The sequence below is a fragment of the Cebidichthys violaceus genome, unplaced genomic scaffold (genome assembly GCF_023349555.1).
Source record: "Cebidichthys violaceus isolate CVI_PGR_0920_01 unplaced genomic scaffold, fCebVio1.0.p SCAF_53, whole genome shotgun sequence".
NCBI classification, from domain to species: domain Eukaryota; kingdom Metazoa; phylum Chordata; class Actinopteri; order Perciformes; family Stichaeidae; genus Cebidichthys; species Cebidichthys violaceus.
Window position 1 is genome coordinate 581819 of NW_027176739.1, and position 15596 is coordinate 597414.

The 15596-nt window shown below is 43.2% G+C and overlaps 3 protein-coding genes across 3 annotated transcripts; all 3 read right to left on the reverse strand.

Moving 5' to 3' along the window:
• Positions 1–320: 320 nt before the first annotated feature.
• LOC137888298 (olfactory receptor 5B12-like) lies at positions 321–1268 on the reverse strand. Its single transcript, XM_068731671.1, has one exon. It carries the CDS (start codon positions 1266–1268, stop codon positions 321–323), a length of 948 nt encoding a protein of 315 aa, XP_068587772.1.
• A 4889-nt stretch (positions 1269–6157) lies between these two features.
• On the reverse strand, positions 6158–7105 carry LOC137888317 (olfactory receptor 52E8-like). The gene has a single exon (XM_068731696.1). The coding sequence runs from the start codon at positions 7103–7105 to the stop codon at positions 6158–6160; it is 948 nt and encodes a 315-aa protein (XP_068587797.1).
• Positions 7106–11924: 4819 nt separating this feature from the next.
• On the reverse strand, positions 11925–12872 carry LOC137888306 (olfactory receptor 5B12-like). The gene has a single exon (XM_068731683.1). The coding sequence runs from the start codon at positions 12870–12872 to the stop codon at positions 11925–11927; it is 948 nt and encodes a 315-aa protein (XP_068587784.1).
• Positions 12873–15596: the final 2724 nt, after the last annotated feature.

Consider the following 15596-nt stretch of genomic DNA (forward strand, 5'->3'; position numbering starts at 1 on the left):
CTAACTTTTGCATGCAGTGTATGATGGTCACAGAAATGCATGGCTGCGTCAACCAGAGTCCTGCCAGTACCCTCGACGTGCGCAAAGTTGCGAGGGCCCGATCAATGCTGCTTGCAGCTTTAATTATTATTGAAATCAGTTGAGGAACAAGTCAAACTCTAAATAATTATGTAAACGTACTTTTCATTTATCATCATTACTTCAGAATATTGTTACTGAATGGATGTTTAGAGAAGTGAAATACATTTGAAAATGAGGAAGGAGGTGATTTGTCAATGACAAGGCAACAATTGTATTAGCAGTTATTTACACTAAATTCACTATTGAGTCATTTCACCTCCTGTGTTCCTGGTAAACATGATGACAATCTTTTGTCTGACGGCTTTGATTTGCAATTCGTAGATAACTGCATTCAAAGCGGGAGGAACAACGTGGAACAAGATGGAGGCCAGCTTCCTGTAGTCTGATAAGTGAGGGAATCGATGGAGGATGATGATGATGGAGCCCGACACAAACATGATGATGTACACAGTTAGGTGGGTGGCGCAGGTCTGCAGCGCTTTGCCGTTCAGAGACTTGTTCCTGCTGCTCAGACACACCACGGCGATCTTCAGGTAGGTGAGCGTCACGCTGCCGAGGGAGGAGCCCAGCAGCACCACCGTGTAGCCGAGGCCGTAGATGTTGTTGATGAGGACGCTCTCACAGGAGAGCTTGAACAAGGAGGCGTTGTCACAGAACGGGTGGAGTACAGTCTGCCTGCAGCGAGACAAGCGGACGCTGAGCCCTACGAGGATCGCCACCATCAACAACGCCACCATCCACGCCGACACCGACAGCGCCACCACCATCCTGCTGGTCATGATAGCAGTGTATCGCAGCGGGCTGCAGATGGCCACGTAGCGGTCGAAGGTCATGATCATGAGCACCGTGTGGGAGGCGCCTGCATGAAAGTGAACGCAGAAAGCCTGAGCGACGCAGTCGATGTAGTGGATGTACCGCTCTGAGATTGGAGTAAAAACGTTTCTCAACAATTGAGGGATGATGGTCGTCGCCCCAAACACATCGTTAACACTCATGTTGCAGAAAAGCAGGTACATGGGCTGGTGGAGGCTCCTCTCCATGGTGATCAGGACCACCAGGCCGATGTTGGACACCATGGTGAAGATGTAGATGAGGAGGAGGAGGACGAAGGTGGGAATGGAGGACTCTGGGCTGACCTTTAACCCCTCCAGGATTAGAATATCTGTATTTAAAGAATGGTTCTCCATTGTGCAGGCGGTTAATGTAAACCTAGTGAGGATGGGAGAGAAACAAAATACAGAACTTTACTGTATTATCAGATGAAAATGTCGATAACAGTGTTATAATATATAATAACAACAGATATTGTCATCTACACAATCACAACAAATTGCTTTAGCAGCAGCCAAGAAATACATATAGTGGAAAATATTTATCCATATGCACAAATCTACCATCTTAAAATATGTTTCTGTAGTCTGGAGAAATGAATACATGGCAACAACATGCATGTTTGTCTTTTACATCCAAAAGTTGGTTAAATGTTGTCATTGAATTATTCAAACAGGAAACAAATATGTGTCTTATACCAGAAGAAAACAACCTTTTCAAAGTAACTTCTAATAATTACCAGTAATGAATTAATTACATGAAACAGATTCAGGGGCATTTGTACACACGATCAACAACAAAATGAATAAACAATGTTCAAAAATACATTCAAACAAATTCTTCTAATTACTGCTAAAAGTAAAATATTGCCTCATTTGACATAAAACCTTCATTGTGTCACATTAAGAGTCGTTTGAGCAGCAAATTAAAAATAATATGTTCATACATTCATAACACAAAGTCACTTTTTAACCTCTCAACATTTCTGTCCAATCAAAACAAAATGGTTATTTCCTAATACGATGTCTGGTAGAACAACCCACAATCACACAGCAGCAGTATTTTACTTAGAAATTATTTTAGTTTTTTGATGTTAAATTACTGCCTGTCGTCCATGTACAGCCAAGCCCAGTGTATTTCAATAAAGTACTGATCAGTTCAATGAAAACAAAGATGAAATCCTAAAAAAAATACATGATACAAATGTTCAGTCTGAGGATTTCAATCATTTCCAGAAATTTCAGATTAATCTTTCACGCTCCACAATTTTCATCAATATTTATATTTGTCTGTTCTTCATCTTTTCAACCACACACAACATGTTTATACAGCTTTAATAGAACAAATGGACATTTAATAAAAATCAGCTCAAATTAATTTAACATACTTCATTTGAATAAGTCTTTAAAACATTTGATTGTTATTGGTTTGCTCCTTTCATTCTATTTCATCTTTTTTTTAATTTGCCAGATTACAGTTAACATGTCAGTGTTGTTAAACATTGTAAGACTGTATGAGTGTGAGTCAGGTTTACCTCCTCCAGCCAGACCAGAGGTGGACTGGAAGACACTTTTTATAAGATGCCTGAGTGCTTTAAACCACATCTCCAGCAGCCCTGAGGGCTTTGATCTCCTCACATCAAAACAATTTAATGATGTTTTTAAGTTTCATTCAACTTTATTTACAGAAGTTAACTTTCTACAACTATTCTGCTTATTTTGTACTTAATAGTACCTTTGATATTAGTATAATCCTGATAGCATGATGCTTAAATGGAACTTACATAGTTTTCACATCACTGTCTCAGTGATTATCAATGTTTCTGACTGCCTGGTTTGTTCCAGCATATTACAGTTCACGGTGCACACGGGGCCTACGTTAAAGTTAGTGAAGCTGAATTAGAGCTGGGCTATTTACATACAAATATACTTACAAATAAACAGCTATTTGCTGTTGTTTTTATTTTCCTTATTCAACGTCTCCAGCTATACTCGGCTGTGAACCGATCCAGTGAGTGCTGGAGGTCACAGCCCGATGAAAACAGCAGGACCACATCATCTGCAAACAGCAGCGATGCAATCCTCAGCCCACCGAACTGTAAACACTCCTCCCCACGACTACGCCTCCATATCCTGTCCATGAATACCACAAACAGGATTGGTGACAAAGCGCAGCCCTGGCGGAGGCCAACCCTCACCGGAAACGAGTCTGACTTATTGCCGAGAACCCGGACACAGTTCTCGCTTTGAGCGAACAGGGATTGGATGGACCCCAGAAGTGGCCCCCTCACCCCGTACTCCCGCAGCACCTCCCACAGTATCTCCCGGGGGACCCGGTCATACACCTTCTCCAGGTCCACAAAACACATGATGAGCGTATTCCCAAGCCCCCTCCAGGATCCTTAGCGAGAGTGAAGAGCTGGTCCGTTGTTCCAAGGCCAGGACGGAATCCGCATTGTTCCTCTTCAATCCGAGGTTCGACTATCGGCTGAACCCTCCTTTCCAGCACCTTAGAGTAGACTTTACCAGGGAGGCTGAGTAGTGTGATACCGCGATAATTGGCACACACCCTCTGGTCCCCTTTTTTGAACAGGGGAACCACCACCCCGGTCTGCCACTCCCTAGGCACCATCCCAGACCTCCACACAATGTTGAAGAGACATGTCATCCAAGACAGCCCCTCCACACCCAGTGCCTTCAGCATTTCTGGACGGATCTCATCAATCCCTGGGGCTTTGCCACTGTGGAGTTGTTTGACTACCTCAGTGACTTTCACCAGGGAAATTGATGATGCTCCCCCATGAGCCTCCAGCTCTGCCTCTACAGTAGAGGGCGTATTAGTCGGATTCAGGAGTTCCTCAAAGTGCTCCTTCTACCAACCGATTACCCCCTCAGTTGAAGTCAACAGAGTCCCATTCTTACTGTATACAGCTTGGATGTTTCCCTGTTTCTCCTTCCTGAGGTTCCAGATGGTTTTCCAGAAACACCTTAGTGCCGACCGAAAGTCCTTCTCCATGGCTACTCCGAACTCCTCCCACACCCGTTGCTTCGCCTCCTTCGCGGCAGCAGCTGTAGCCCTTCGGGTCTGTCAGTACCTGACAACTGCCTCAGGAGTCCTCCGGGATAACATATCCCGGAAGGCCTCTTTCTTCAGTCGGACGGCTTCTATGACCACCGGTGTCCACCACGGTGTTTGAGGGTTACAGCCCCTTGAGGCACCTAAGACCTTGAGACCACAGCTCACTGCCGTAGCTTCGGCAATAGAAGCTTTGAACATTGTCCATTCCTGTTCGATGCCCCCAACCTCCACAGGGATGCTAGAAAAGCTCAGCCGGAGGTGTGAGTTGAAGACCTCCTGGACAGGGGCCTCCTCCAGACATTCCCAGTTTGCCCACATGACCCGTTTGGGTTTACCAGGTCTGTCCAGAGTTTTCCCCCACCCTCTGACCCAACTCACAACCAGATGGTGTTCAGTTGATACCTCCGCCCCTCTCTTCACCCGAGTGTCCAAAACATGCGGCCTCAGATCTGATGATACGACTCCAAAATCGATCATCGACCTTCGGCCTAGGGAGCTCTGGTATCACGTACACTTATGAGCATTTTTATGCTCAAACATGGTGTTCGTTAGGGACAATCCATGACTAGCACAGAAGTCCAACAACAAATGACCGCTCGGATTTAGATCAGGGAGGTCGTTCCTCCCAATCACGCCTCTCCAGGTATCCCCATCGTTGTCCACGTGCACGTTGAAATCCCCCAGCACAACTATGGAGTCCCCTACCGAAGCCCCATACAGGACTCCAGTCAGGGTCTCCAAGAAGGCCGAATACTCTGAACTGTTGTTCGGTGCATATGCACAGACAACAGTCAGAGTTTTCCCCCCATAACTTGCAGGCGTAGGGAGGCGACCCTCTCGTCCACTGGGGTAAACTCAGACACAGTGGCACTCAGCCGGAGATTTGTAAGTATCTCCACACCCGCCTGGCGCCTCACACCCTGGGCAACTCCAGAGAAGAAAAGAGTCCAACCCCTATCCAGGGGTACGGTTCCAGAACCGATGCAGTACGTAGAGGTAAGCCCCAACAGATCTAACTGGTATTGCTCAACCTCCCGCACAAGCTCCGGCTCCTTCCACCACAGAGAGGTGACGTTCTACATCCACAGAGCCAGCCTTTGCCGCCCGGGTCTGGTCCGTCGAGGACCCTGGCCTTCACTGCCACACATGGGGCAGCGCACCCGAACCCAGCAGTTCTTCCCGCAGGTGGTGAACCCACAGGATGTAGAGGAGGGGGGTGCTACATTGCTGTTTTGGGCTGTGCCCGGCCAGGCTCCGTGGCAAACCCGGCCACCAGGCGCTCGCTGTTGGGCCCTCCGACTGGGCCTGGCTCCAGACGTGGGCCCCGGGCTTCCTCCGGGTAGGGTCTCCTCGACTCTTCTTTGCTTTTTCATTGGGGTTTTTCAACCATTCTTAGTCTGGCCCTTCGCCTGAGACCAATTTACCGTGGGAGACCCTACCAGGAGCTCTAGGCTCCAGACAACATCGCCCTCAGGGTCATGGGGGCACTCAAACCTCTCCACCACGTTAAGGTGATGGTTCCCCGGAGAGGAAAAAGAAAGATGATGATGGTAAAAAACTGAGACGGTGATGGTCAGAAACCAAGATGACGACAGTCAAAAACCAAGATGACTGCTCAAAAATCAAGATGGTGATGGCCAAAAACCAAGATGGTGACGGTCAAAAATCAAGATGGTGACGGCCAAAAGCCAAGTGGACGAAGATCAAAAACCAAGATGGCGACGGTCAAAAACCAAGATGACGACGGTCAAAAATCAAGATGGTGATGGTCAAAAACCAAGATGGCGACGGCCAAAAACCTACTCCACTTCTTTCTCTTAGCCCCTCCCAACACAGTCTCATGGCAGTTTGTTAAATAGTCACAACATCTATTCATATACATGGACACTGATTTTAAATTCGGTGACAGCTAAAAACCCAAATGCTGACAATCAATAACCAAGTTGACGATGGTCAAAAACCCAAATGGTGACGGTCAACAACTTCTCCACTGCATCAAGTCAAACTCTAAATAATTGTGTAAACATACTTTTCATTTATCATCATTACTTCAGAATATTGTTACTGAATGGATGTTTAGAGAAGTGAAATACATTTGAAAATAAAGAAGGTGGTTTCTCAATGACAGAGGCAACAATTTTATTCGCAGTTATTTACATTAAATTCACTATTGAGTCATTTCACCTCCTGTGTTCCTGGTAAACATGATGACAATCTTTTGTCTGACGGCTTTGATTTGCAGTCCGTAGATAACTGCGTTCATAGCGGGAGGAACCACGTGGAACAAGATGAAGGCCAGCTTCCTGTAGTCTGATAAATAAGGGAACCGATGGAGGATGATGATGATGGAGCCCGACAAAAACATGATGATGTACACAGTTAGGTGGGTGGCGCAGGTCTGCAGCGCTTTGCCGTTCAGAGACTTGTTCCTGCTGCTCAGACACACCACGGCGATCTTCAGGTAGGTGAGCGTCACGCTGCCGAGGGAGGAGCCCAGCAGCACCACCGTGTAGCCGAGGCCGTAGATGTTGTTGATGAGGATGCTCTCACAGGAGAGCTTGAACAAGGAGGCGTTGTCACAGAACGGGTGGAGTACAGTCCGCCTGCAGCGAGACAGGCGGACGCTGAGCCCCACGAGGATCGCCACCATCAACAACGCCACTGTCCACGCCGACACCGACAGCGCCACCACCATCCTGCTGGTCATGATAGCAGTGTATCGCAGCGGGCTGCAGATGGCCACGTAGCGGTCGAAGGCCATGATCATGAGCACCGTGTGTGAGGCGCTCGCACTAAAGTGACCGCAAAAAGCCTGAATGACGCAGTCGATGTAGTGGATGTACCGCTCTGAGATTGGAGTAAAAACGTTTCTCAACAATTGAGGGATGACGGTCGTCGCCCCGAACACATCGTTAACACTCATGTTGCAGAAAAGCAGGTACATGGGCTGGTGGAGGCTCCTCTCCATGGTGATCAGGACCACCAGGCCGATGTTGGACACCATGATGAAGATGTAGATGAGGAGGAGTAGGACGAAGGCGGGAATAGAGGACTCTGGGCTGACCTTTAACCCCTCCAGGATTAGAATATCTGTATTGAAAGAATGGTTCTCCATTGTGCAGGCGGTTAATGTAAACCTAGTGAGGATGGGAGAGAAACAAAATACAGAACTTTACTGTATTATCAGATGAGAATGTTGATAATAGTGTTATCATATATAATAACAATAGATATTGTCATCTACACAATCACAACAAATTGCTTTAGCAGCAGCCAAGAAATAAATATAGTGGAAAATATTTATCCATATGCACAAATCTACCATCTTAAAATATGTTTCTGTAGTCTGGAGAAATGAATACATGGCAACAGTGTGCATGTTTGTCTTTTACATCCAAAAGTTGGTTAAATGTTGTCATTGAATTATTCAAACAGGAAACAAATATTTGTCTTATACCAGAAGAAAACAACCTTTTCAAAGTAACTTCTAATAATTACCAGTAATGAATTAATTACATGAAACAGATTCAGGGGCATTTGTACACACGATCAACAACAAAATGAATAAACAATGTTCAAAAATACATTCAAACAAATTCTTCTAATTACTGCTAAAAGTAAAATATTGCCTCATTTGACATAAAACCTTCATTGTGTCACATTAAGAGTCGTTTGAGCAGCAAATTAAAAATAATATGTTCATACATTTGTAACACAAAGTCACTTTTTAACCTCTTTACATTTCTGTCCAATCAAAACAAAATGGTTATTTCCTAATACGATGTCTGGTAGAACAACCCACAATCACACAGCAGCAGTATTTTACTTAGAAATTATTTTTGATTGATGTTAAATTACTGCCTGTCGTCCATGTACAGCCAAGCCCAGTGTATTTAAATAAAATACTGATCAGTTTAATGAAAACAAAGATGAAATCCTAAAAAAACACATGATACAAATGTTCAGTCTGAGGATTTCAATCATTTCCAGAAATTTCAGATTAATCTTTCACTTTTCACAATTTTCATCAATATTTATATTAGTCTGTTCTTCATTTTTTCAACCACACACAACATGTTTATAAAACTTTAATAGAACAAATAGACATTTAATAAAAATCAGCTCAAATTAATTTAACATACTTCATTTGAATAAGTCTTTAAAACATTTGATTGTTATTTGTTTGCTCTTTTCATTCTATTTCATCTTTTTTTCCAATTTGCCAGATTACAGTTAACATGTCAGTGTTGTTAAACATTGTAAGACTGTATGAGTGTGAGTCAGGTTTACCTCCTCCAGCCAGACCAGAGGTGGACTGGAAGACACTTTTTATAAGATGCCTGAGTGCTTTAAACCACATCTCCAGCAGCCCTGAGGGCTTTGATCTCCTCACATCAAAACAATTTAATGATATTTTTAAGTTTCATTCAACTTTATTTACAGAAGTTAACTGTCTTCAACTATTCTGCACATGTTGTACTTAAATAGTACCTTTGATATTAGTATAATCCTGATAGCATGATGCTTAAATGGAACTTACATAGTTTTCACATCACTGTCTCAGTGATTATCAATGTTTCTGACTGCCTGGTTTGTTCCAGCATATTACAGTTCACGGTGCTCACGGGGCCTACGTTAAAGTTAGTGAAGCTGAATTAGAGCTGGGCTATTTACATACAAATAAACTTACAAATAAACAGCTATTTGCTTTTGTTTTTATTTTCCTTATTCAACATCTCCAGCTACGTCACCCTTCATTCTCATTCTATGGGGTAGGGTGACCGTGGCTAAGTGGAGAGCAGGGCTGTCTTTCAATCAGAAGGTCAGAGGTTTGATCCCCGGCTCCTGCTCCGCTAGTCTCATGTCACTGTGTCCTTGAGCATGACACTTAACCCCAAAAATTGCTCCCGTAGCTGTGCCTACAGTATATAGATAGATACTGAATTGTAAGTTGCTTTGGATAAAAGCGTCTGCTAAATGACTATAATGTAATGTAATCTATGTCCGTCCACTAGATGTCCTTAGACTCTCCCAACTGTCCCAGTCCCAGAAAGTGGAAACAGTTACGTGTTTCCACTTTCTCTCATCAGCCTGCACCTGAACCTGGACATGGACATAAAATTGCACCTAGCCTGAGACTGAACTTGGGACTGGACCATAACCAGGACCAGGACCTGGACATGAACCTAAACCTACTGTACATGTAAGCTAATCTATCTTGACTATAAATCTTGACTATAAATCAGTGAACTCTTCCCCTGCTGACAACTTAATAGGATGTGATTATTTTCAACAACTGTCAACACAGTCTCATGACAGTTTGGTAAATAGTCACAACATCTATTTATTCATATACATGGACACAGATTTAAAATTTCTCATTTCATCTCATCATCAATCGCTTATTCGGGATCGGGTTGCAGGGACAACAGCTCCAGCAGGGGACCCCAAACTTCCCTTTCCCGGGTCACATCAGCCAGCTCTGACTGGGGGATCCCAAGGCGCTCCCAGGCCAGTTTGGAGATATAGTCCCTCCACCTGGTCCTGGGCCCCCCTCGGTTCTCCTCCCAGCTGGTCATGCTTGGAACACCTCCCTAGGGAGGCGCCCAGGTGGCATCCTCACCAGATGCCCGAACCACCTCGACTGGTTCCTTTCCACGCAAAGGAGCAGCGGCTCTACTCCGAGTCCCTCACGGATGACCGAACTTCTCACCCTATCTCTAAGGGAGATGCCAGCCACCCTCCTGAGGAAACCCATTTTGGCCGCTTGTACCCGCGATCTAATTCTTTCGGTCATGACCCAGTTCGCATGACCATAGGTGAGGGTAGGAACGAAGATTGCCCTGTAGATAGAGAACTTTGCCTTGCGGCTCTGCTCTCTTTTCGTCACAGCGGTGCAGTAGAGCGACTTCAATACCACCCCAGCTGCTCCGATTCTCCGGCCAATCTCACGTTCCATTGTTCCCTCACTCGCGAACAAGACCCCAAGGCACTTGAACTCCTTCACTTGGCGTAAGGGCTCATTCCCTACCCGGAGTGGGCAATCCACCGGTTTCTCACTGAGAAACATGGTCTCAGATTTAGAGGTGCTGATCCTCATCCCAACCGCTTCACACTCCGCTGTGAACCGATCCAGTGAGTGCTGGAGGTCACAGCCCGATGAAGACAGGAGGACCACATCACCTGCAAACAGCAGCAATGCAATCCTCAGCCCACCGAACTGTAAACACTCAATCCGAGGTTCGACTATCGGCCGAACCCTCCTTTCCAGCACCTTAGAGTAGACTTTACCAGGGAGGCTGAGTACTTGTTGTTTACTTTTGCCTTTGCATGGGACAACGGCTTGTAGCGACGGTGTTACAATTGTTACAGTTGTTACTTCATGTTGTGGCGTTATTTGAAGACATTCCGTGATCTTTTTTCTAACTTTAATCAAGTAGTTTTGTTGCCTATACCTAATAAATTGTTTCACAACGCTAGCCATTGCGCGCCATTGCGTGTTTCTCCAAGCGTAATACGAGGCTGTATTTATTGGTGTGATACCGTGGTAATTGGCACACACCCTCTGGTCCCCTTTTTTGAACAGGAGAACCACCACCCCGGTCTGCCACTCCCTAGGCACCATCCCAGACCTCCACACAATGTTGAAGAGACATGTCATCCAAGACAGCCCCTCCACACCCACTGCCTTCAGCATTTCTGGACGGATCTCATCAATCCCTGGGGCTTTGCCACTGTAGAGTTGTTTGACTACCTCAGTGACTTCCACTAGGGAAATTGATGATGCTCCCCCATCAGCCTCCAGCTCTGCCTCTACAGTAGAGGGTGTATTAGTGAAGAGTTACTCAAAGATCAAAAAGTTATCAAACTATGTATCTGTGGCATGGCGGCAAAAAAACTCCATTCGCCATGAAACAGGAAGTTGTTGTAACTCAGCCAAACATTGTATTCTCCAGCTACGTCACCCTGCTTCCTCATTCTATGTCCGTCCACTAGATGTCCTCAGACTCTCCCACCTGTCCCAGTCAGCGCCCCTCTGGTTACCTGTTTCCACTTTCTCTCATCAGCCTGCAGTACTCAACCAACCTTTTTTTCCACTTATTCCATGTGAGATGTCAATGTTGCTTCATGCTGATGCTTTCCAGCCACCTAAACCTGCACCTGGACCTGGACCTAGAGCTGGACCTAGACCTGGATCTAAACCTGACCCTGACCCTGACCCTGCACCTGGACCTGGACTTGCACCTGCAACTGAGCCTGGGCCTGGACCTGAAGCTACACTTGAACCTGGACATGGACATAAACTTGCACCTAGCCTGAGACTGAACTTGGGACTGGACCATAACCAGGACCAGGACCAGGACCTGGACATGAACCTGCACCTGCATCTGCACCTACTGTACATGTAAGCTAATCTATCTTGACTATAAATCACTGAACTCTTCCCCTGCTGCCCCACTTGACAACTTAATAGGACGTGATTATTGTCAACTGTCAACACAGTCTCATGACAGTTTGTTAAATAGTCACAACATCTATTTATTCATATACATGGACAGATTTTAAATTTGGCGAGAGCTAAAAAACAAATGAAAATGATCAAAATCCCAAACGGCGATTGCCAAAAACCAAGATGGTGACGGCCAAAAACCAAGATGACAACGGTAAAAAACTTCTCCACTGCTTTCTCTTAGCCCCTCCCCTAATTTTTACTACTGGAAAAGTGCTGTATGAATCCTATTATTATTGAAATCAGTTGAGAAACAAGTCAAACTCTAAATAATTATGTAAACGTACTTTTCATTTATCATCATTACTTCAGAATATTGTTACTGAATGGATGTTTAGAGAAGTGAAATACATTTGAAAATAAAGACAGTGGTTTCTCAATGACAACTCAACAATTTTATGAGCAGTTATTTACATTAAATTCACTATTGAGTCATTTCACCTCCTGTGTTCCTGGTAAACATGATGACAATCTTTTGTCTGACGGCTTTGATTTGCAGTCCGTAGATAACTGCGTTCATAGCGGGAGGAACCACGTGGAACAAGATGGAGGCCAGCTTCCTGTAGTCTGATAAATAAGGGAACCGATGGAGGATGATGATGATGGAGCCCGACACAAACATGATGATGTACACAGTCAGGTGGGTGGCGCAGGTCTGCAGCGCTTTGCCGTTCAGAGACTTGTTCCTGCTGCTCAGACACACCACGGCGATCTTCAGGTAGGTGAGCGTCACGCTGCCGAGGGAGGAGCCCAGCAGCACCACCGTGTAGCCGAGGCCGTAGATGTTGTTGATGAGGACGCTCTCACAGGAGAGCTTGAACAAGGAGGCGTTGTCACAGAACGGGTGGAGTACAGTCCGCCTGCAGCGAGACAGGCGGACGCTGAGCCCCACGAGGATCGCCACCATCAACAACGCCACTGTCCACGCCGACACCGACAGCGCCACCACCATCCTGCTGGTCATGATAGCAGTGTATCGCAGCGGGCTGCAGATGGCCACGTAGCGGTCGAAGGCCATGATCATGAGCACCGTGTGTGAGGCGCTCGCACTAAAGTGAGCGCAGAAAGCCTGAATGACGCAGTCGATGTAGTGGATGTACCGCTCTGAGATTGGAGTAATAACGTTTCTCAACAATTGAGGGATGATGGTCGTCGCCCCGAACACATCGTTAACACTCATGTTGCAGAAAAGCAGGTACATGGGCTGGTGGAGGCTCCTCTCCATGGTGATCAGGACCACCAGGCCGATGTTAGACACCATGATGAAGATGTAGATAAGGAGGAGGAGGACGAAGGCGGGAATGGAGGACTCTGGGCTGACCTTTAACCCCTCCAGGATTAGAATATCTGTATTTAAAGAATGGTTCTCCATCGTGCAGGCGGTTAATGTAAACCTAGTGAGGATGGGAGAGAAACAAAATACAGAACTTTACTGTATTATCAGATGAGAATGTTGATAATAGTGTTATAATATATAATAACAATAGATATTGTCATCTACACATTCAGAACAAATTGCTTTAGCAGCAGCCAAGAAATAAAAATAGTCAAAAATATTCATCCATATGCACAAATCTACCATCTTAAAATATGTTTCTGTAGTCTGGAGAAATTAATACATGGCAACAACATGCATGTTTGTCTTTTACATCCAAAAGTTGGTTGAATGTTGTCATTGAATTATTCAAACAGGTTACAAATATGTGTCTTATACCAGAAGAAAACAACCTTTCAAAGTAACTTCTAATAATTACCAGTAATGAATTAATTACATGAAACAGATTCAGGGGCATTTGTACACTCGATCAACAACAAAATGAATAAACAATGTTCAAAAATACATTCAAACAAATTCTTCTAATTACTGCTAAAAGTAAAATATTGCCTCATTTGACATAAAACCTTTATAGTGTCACATTAAGAGTCGTTTGAGCAGCAAATTAAAAATAATATGTTCATACATTTATAACACAAAGTCACTTTTTAATTTCTTTAAATTTCTGTCCAATAAAAACAAAATAGTTATTTGCCAATAATCTGTCTGGTAGCACAACCCACAACCACACAGCAGCAGTATTTTACGTTGAAATTATTTTTGTTATTTTGATGTTAAATTACTGCCTGTCGTCCATGTATAGCAAAGCATATCTTTAGGTGTGAAAACAGACCTTAATTTAGTTCAAACCAACAACAACAGACTCAGTCCTCAGTTATATAATATATAATATAATAACTATCCTACTATGTCTTTTATTTTGTCCATAATTGAATTAAAGACATTGACCGAGTCACTACAACATTTAATCCAATAATTTACAAAACATTCAAACAATTTCTAATCACACAAAAATACTTTAAAGATAATAATAAATCCCTGTTGCGTGAGTGCATTTATCTCTATAACGACGACAGACCATAAAGACAGAAATAATGTAAAATTCTGAGAGGAACTACTGCTGGTAACCCCTGTGCTACGGAGTATAACTCTTTCAATTACTAATCAGCAAACAGTCAACAATAAGGTAATTTATCTCACTGATGATGACAAATCCAAACATGTGGACATCCCATAATTATACTGAGACATTAAACAATAATGCAATGGCCAAAGTTAAACAATAAAACATTCATGCATTACAAATAGTAGAATGATACATGAATAAGAATAATCTGCTGACTTTCAGTGACGGCTGTGTGAATATTAAAACAGGTCATTGCCTCATTTAAAGTTCATCAATTTCAAGACATTCCTGGTTTAATATTTTGAAAATGCATATTAGTTTTGTTCAGATTTAACCTGATTGACAGCAAATTAAAATGAAAACTAATTCTAGAATCTTGTATTAACTGATTTTCACAGACTGTTGCAATAACTGAAGAAAAGAAGATAAAAGTATGTAAGATGGTTTAAGATAATCAGTGATTGTCCTTATTCAGTTAACAAACAGCATTATTTCTGTGCACCAATGTGTCTCATGCTCACCTGTTGACATGGACGTCCTCCACTCGGAGCTCAGGTGAGCCGACAACCTTTATGAGCTGAATGATTCAGGAGCTTCGGGGTCTGTTGCGTCACTGAACTGACCTTCAGGATCTGTTGCATCACATGAACAACAATGTTTCCTGTTGTCTGAGCATGTGTAATGTATATGTACTATATGCGCTAAAAGATATTTTTTCTTCCAGCTTGTTCTTCTGACAGTGGAGGTTCCCTGAACGCAGCTTAAAGCACTGAATAATTACATTTGAACAGGAAGATGCTTTAGAAAACAAATAAATAAAAATGTATATATATATATATATATATATATATATATATATATAACACACTATTTTAATTGGTTAAAGGGTTTTTATTTTGTGTTTGAAAATGAGAATTACAGAAGGATTTCACTTATCTTAGAGGATGATAATTACAATTGAATAAAATTGGAAATAATTTTTTCCTAAATTAATTGACTCAAAATAACTCAAAATTAAAATGCTATTTTACTTTGGCTGCTTGGTCGGAGTTCTGCAGTGATTTTGTTCTTCCATTAAGTTGGGAGGTCAAACTAATATTGTTGAATATTTCACCTACATTTAATAAAAAAAAAAAAAAAAAGACTTCTGTTCACACAACCTTTGTTTTACAAAATATCTCTGTCCACACTAGAACACATAAACAACTCCAAATGTTCACTGGACCAGCAGGTGGTGATAAAGGCTGCTTCAACAATAAGTCAAATACCAGAGAAGAAGATTGTGAGTATGAGTATGCTCAGTGAGCTTATTTTACTTTAGGGGGCATTAACAAATCAATCACTAGAAGCAAGTTATTGTACTATTTGATATTCCTTTATTTAACATATTTCTGGTACTCAACCAAACTGAAATGTGGCTAACATCGGCTTTGTCTCCTTCATACAATTTTAGCAATTTTTCCATCATATTGTGATGATATTACATTACATTACATTACAGTCATTTAGCAGACGCTTTTATCCAAAGCGACTTCCAATAAGTGCATTCAGCATTGGTAATCAAAAGAACTACTAGTCACCAGAAGTCATAAGTACATTTCCTTTTCCAAACAAGCATCTAAGAGCATGAAGCA

What these genes read in the sequence shown, in the direction of transcription:
- LOC137888298 (XM_068731671.1), bottom strand. Translation starts at nt 1,268, where the DNA reads ATGGAGAACCATTCTTTAAATACAGATATTCTAATCCTGGAGGGGTTA.
- LOC137888317 (XM_068731696.1), bottom strand. Translation starts at nt 7,105, where the DNA reads ATGGAGAACCATTCTTTCAATACAGATATTCTAATCCTGGAGGGGTTA.
- LOC137888306 (XM_068731683.1), bottom strand. Translation starts at nt 12,872, where the DNA reads ATGGAGAACCATTCTTTAAATACAGATATTCTAATCCTGGAGGGGTTA.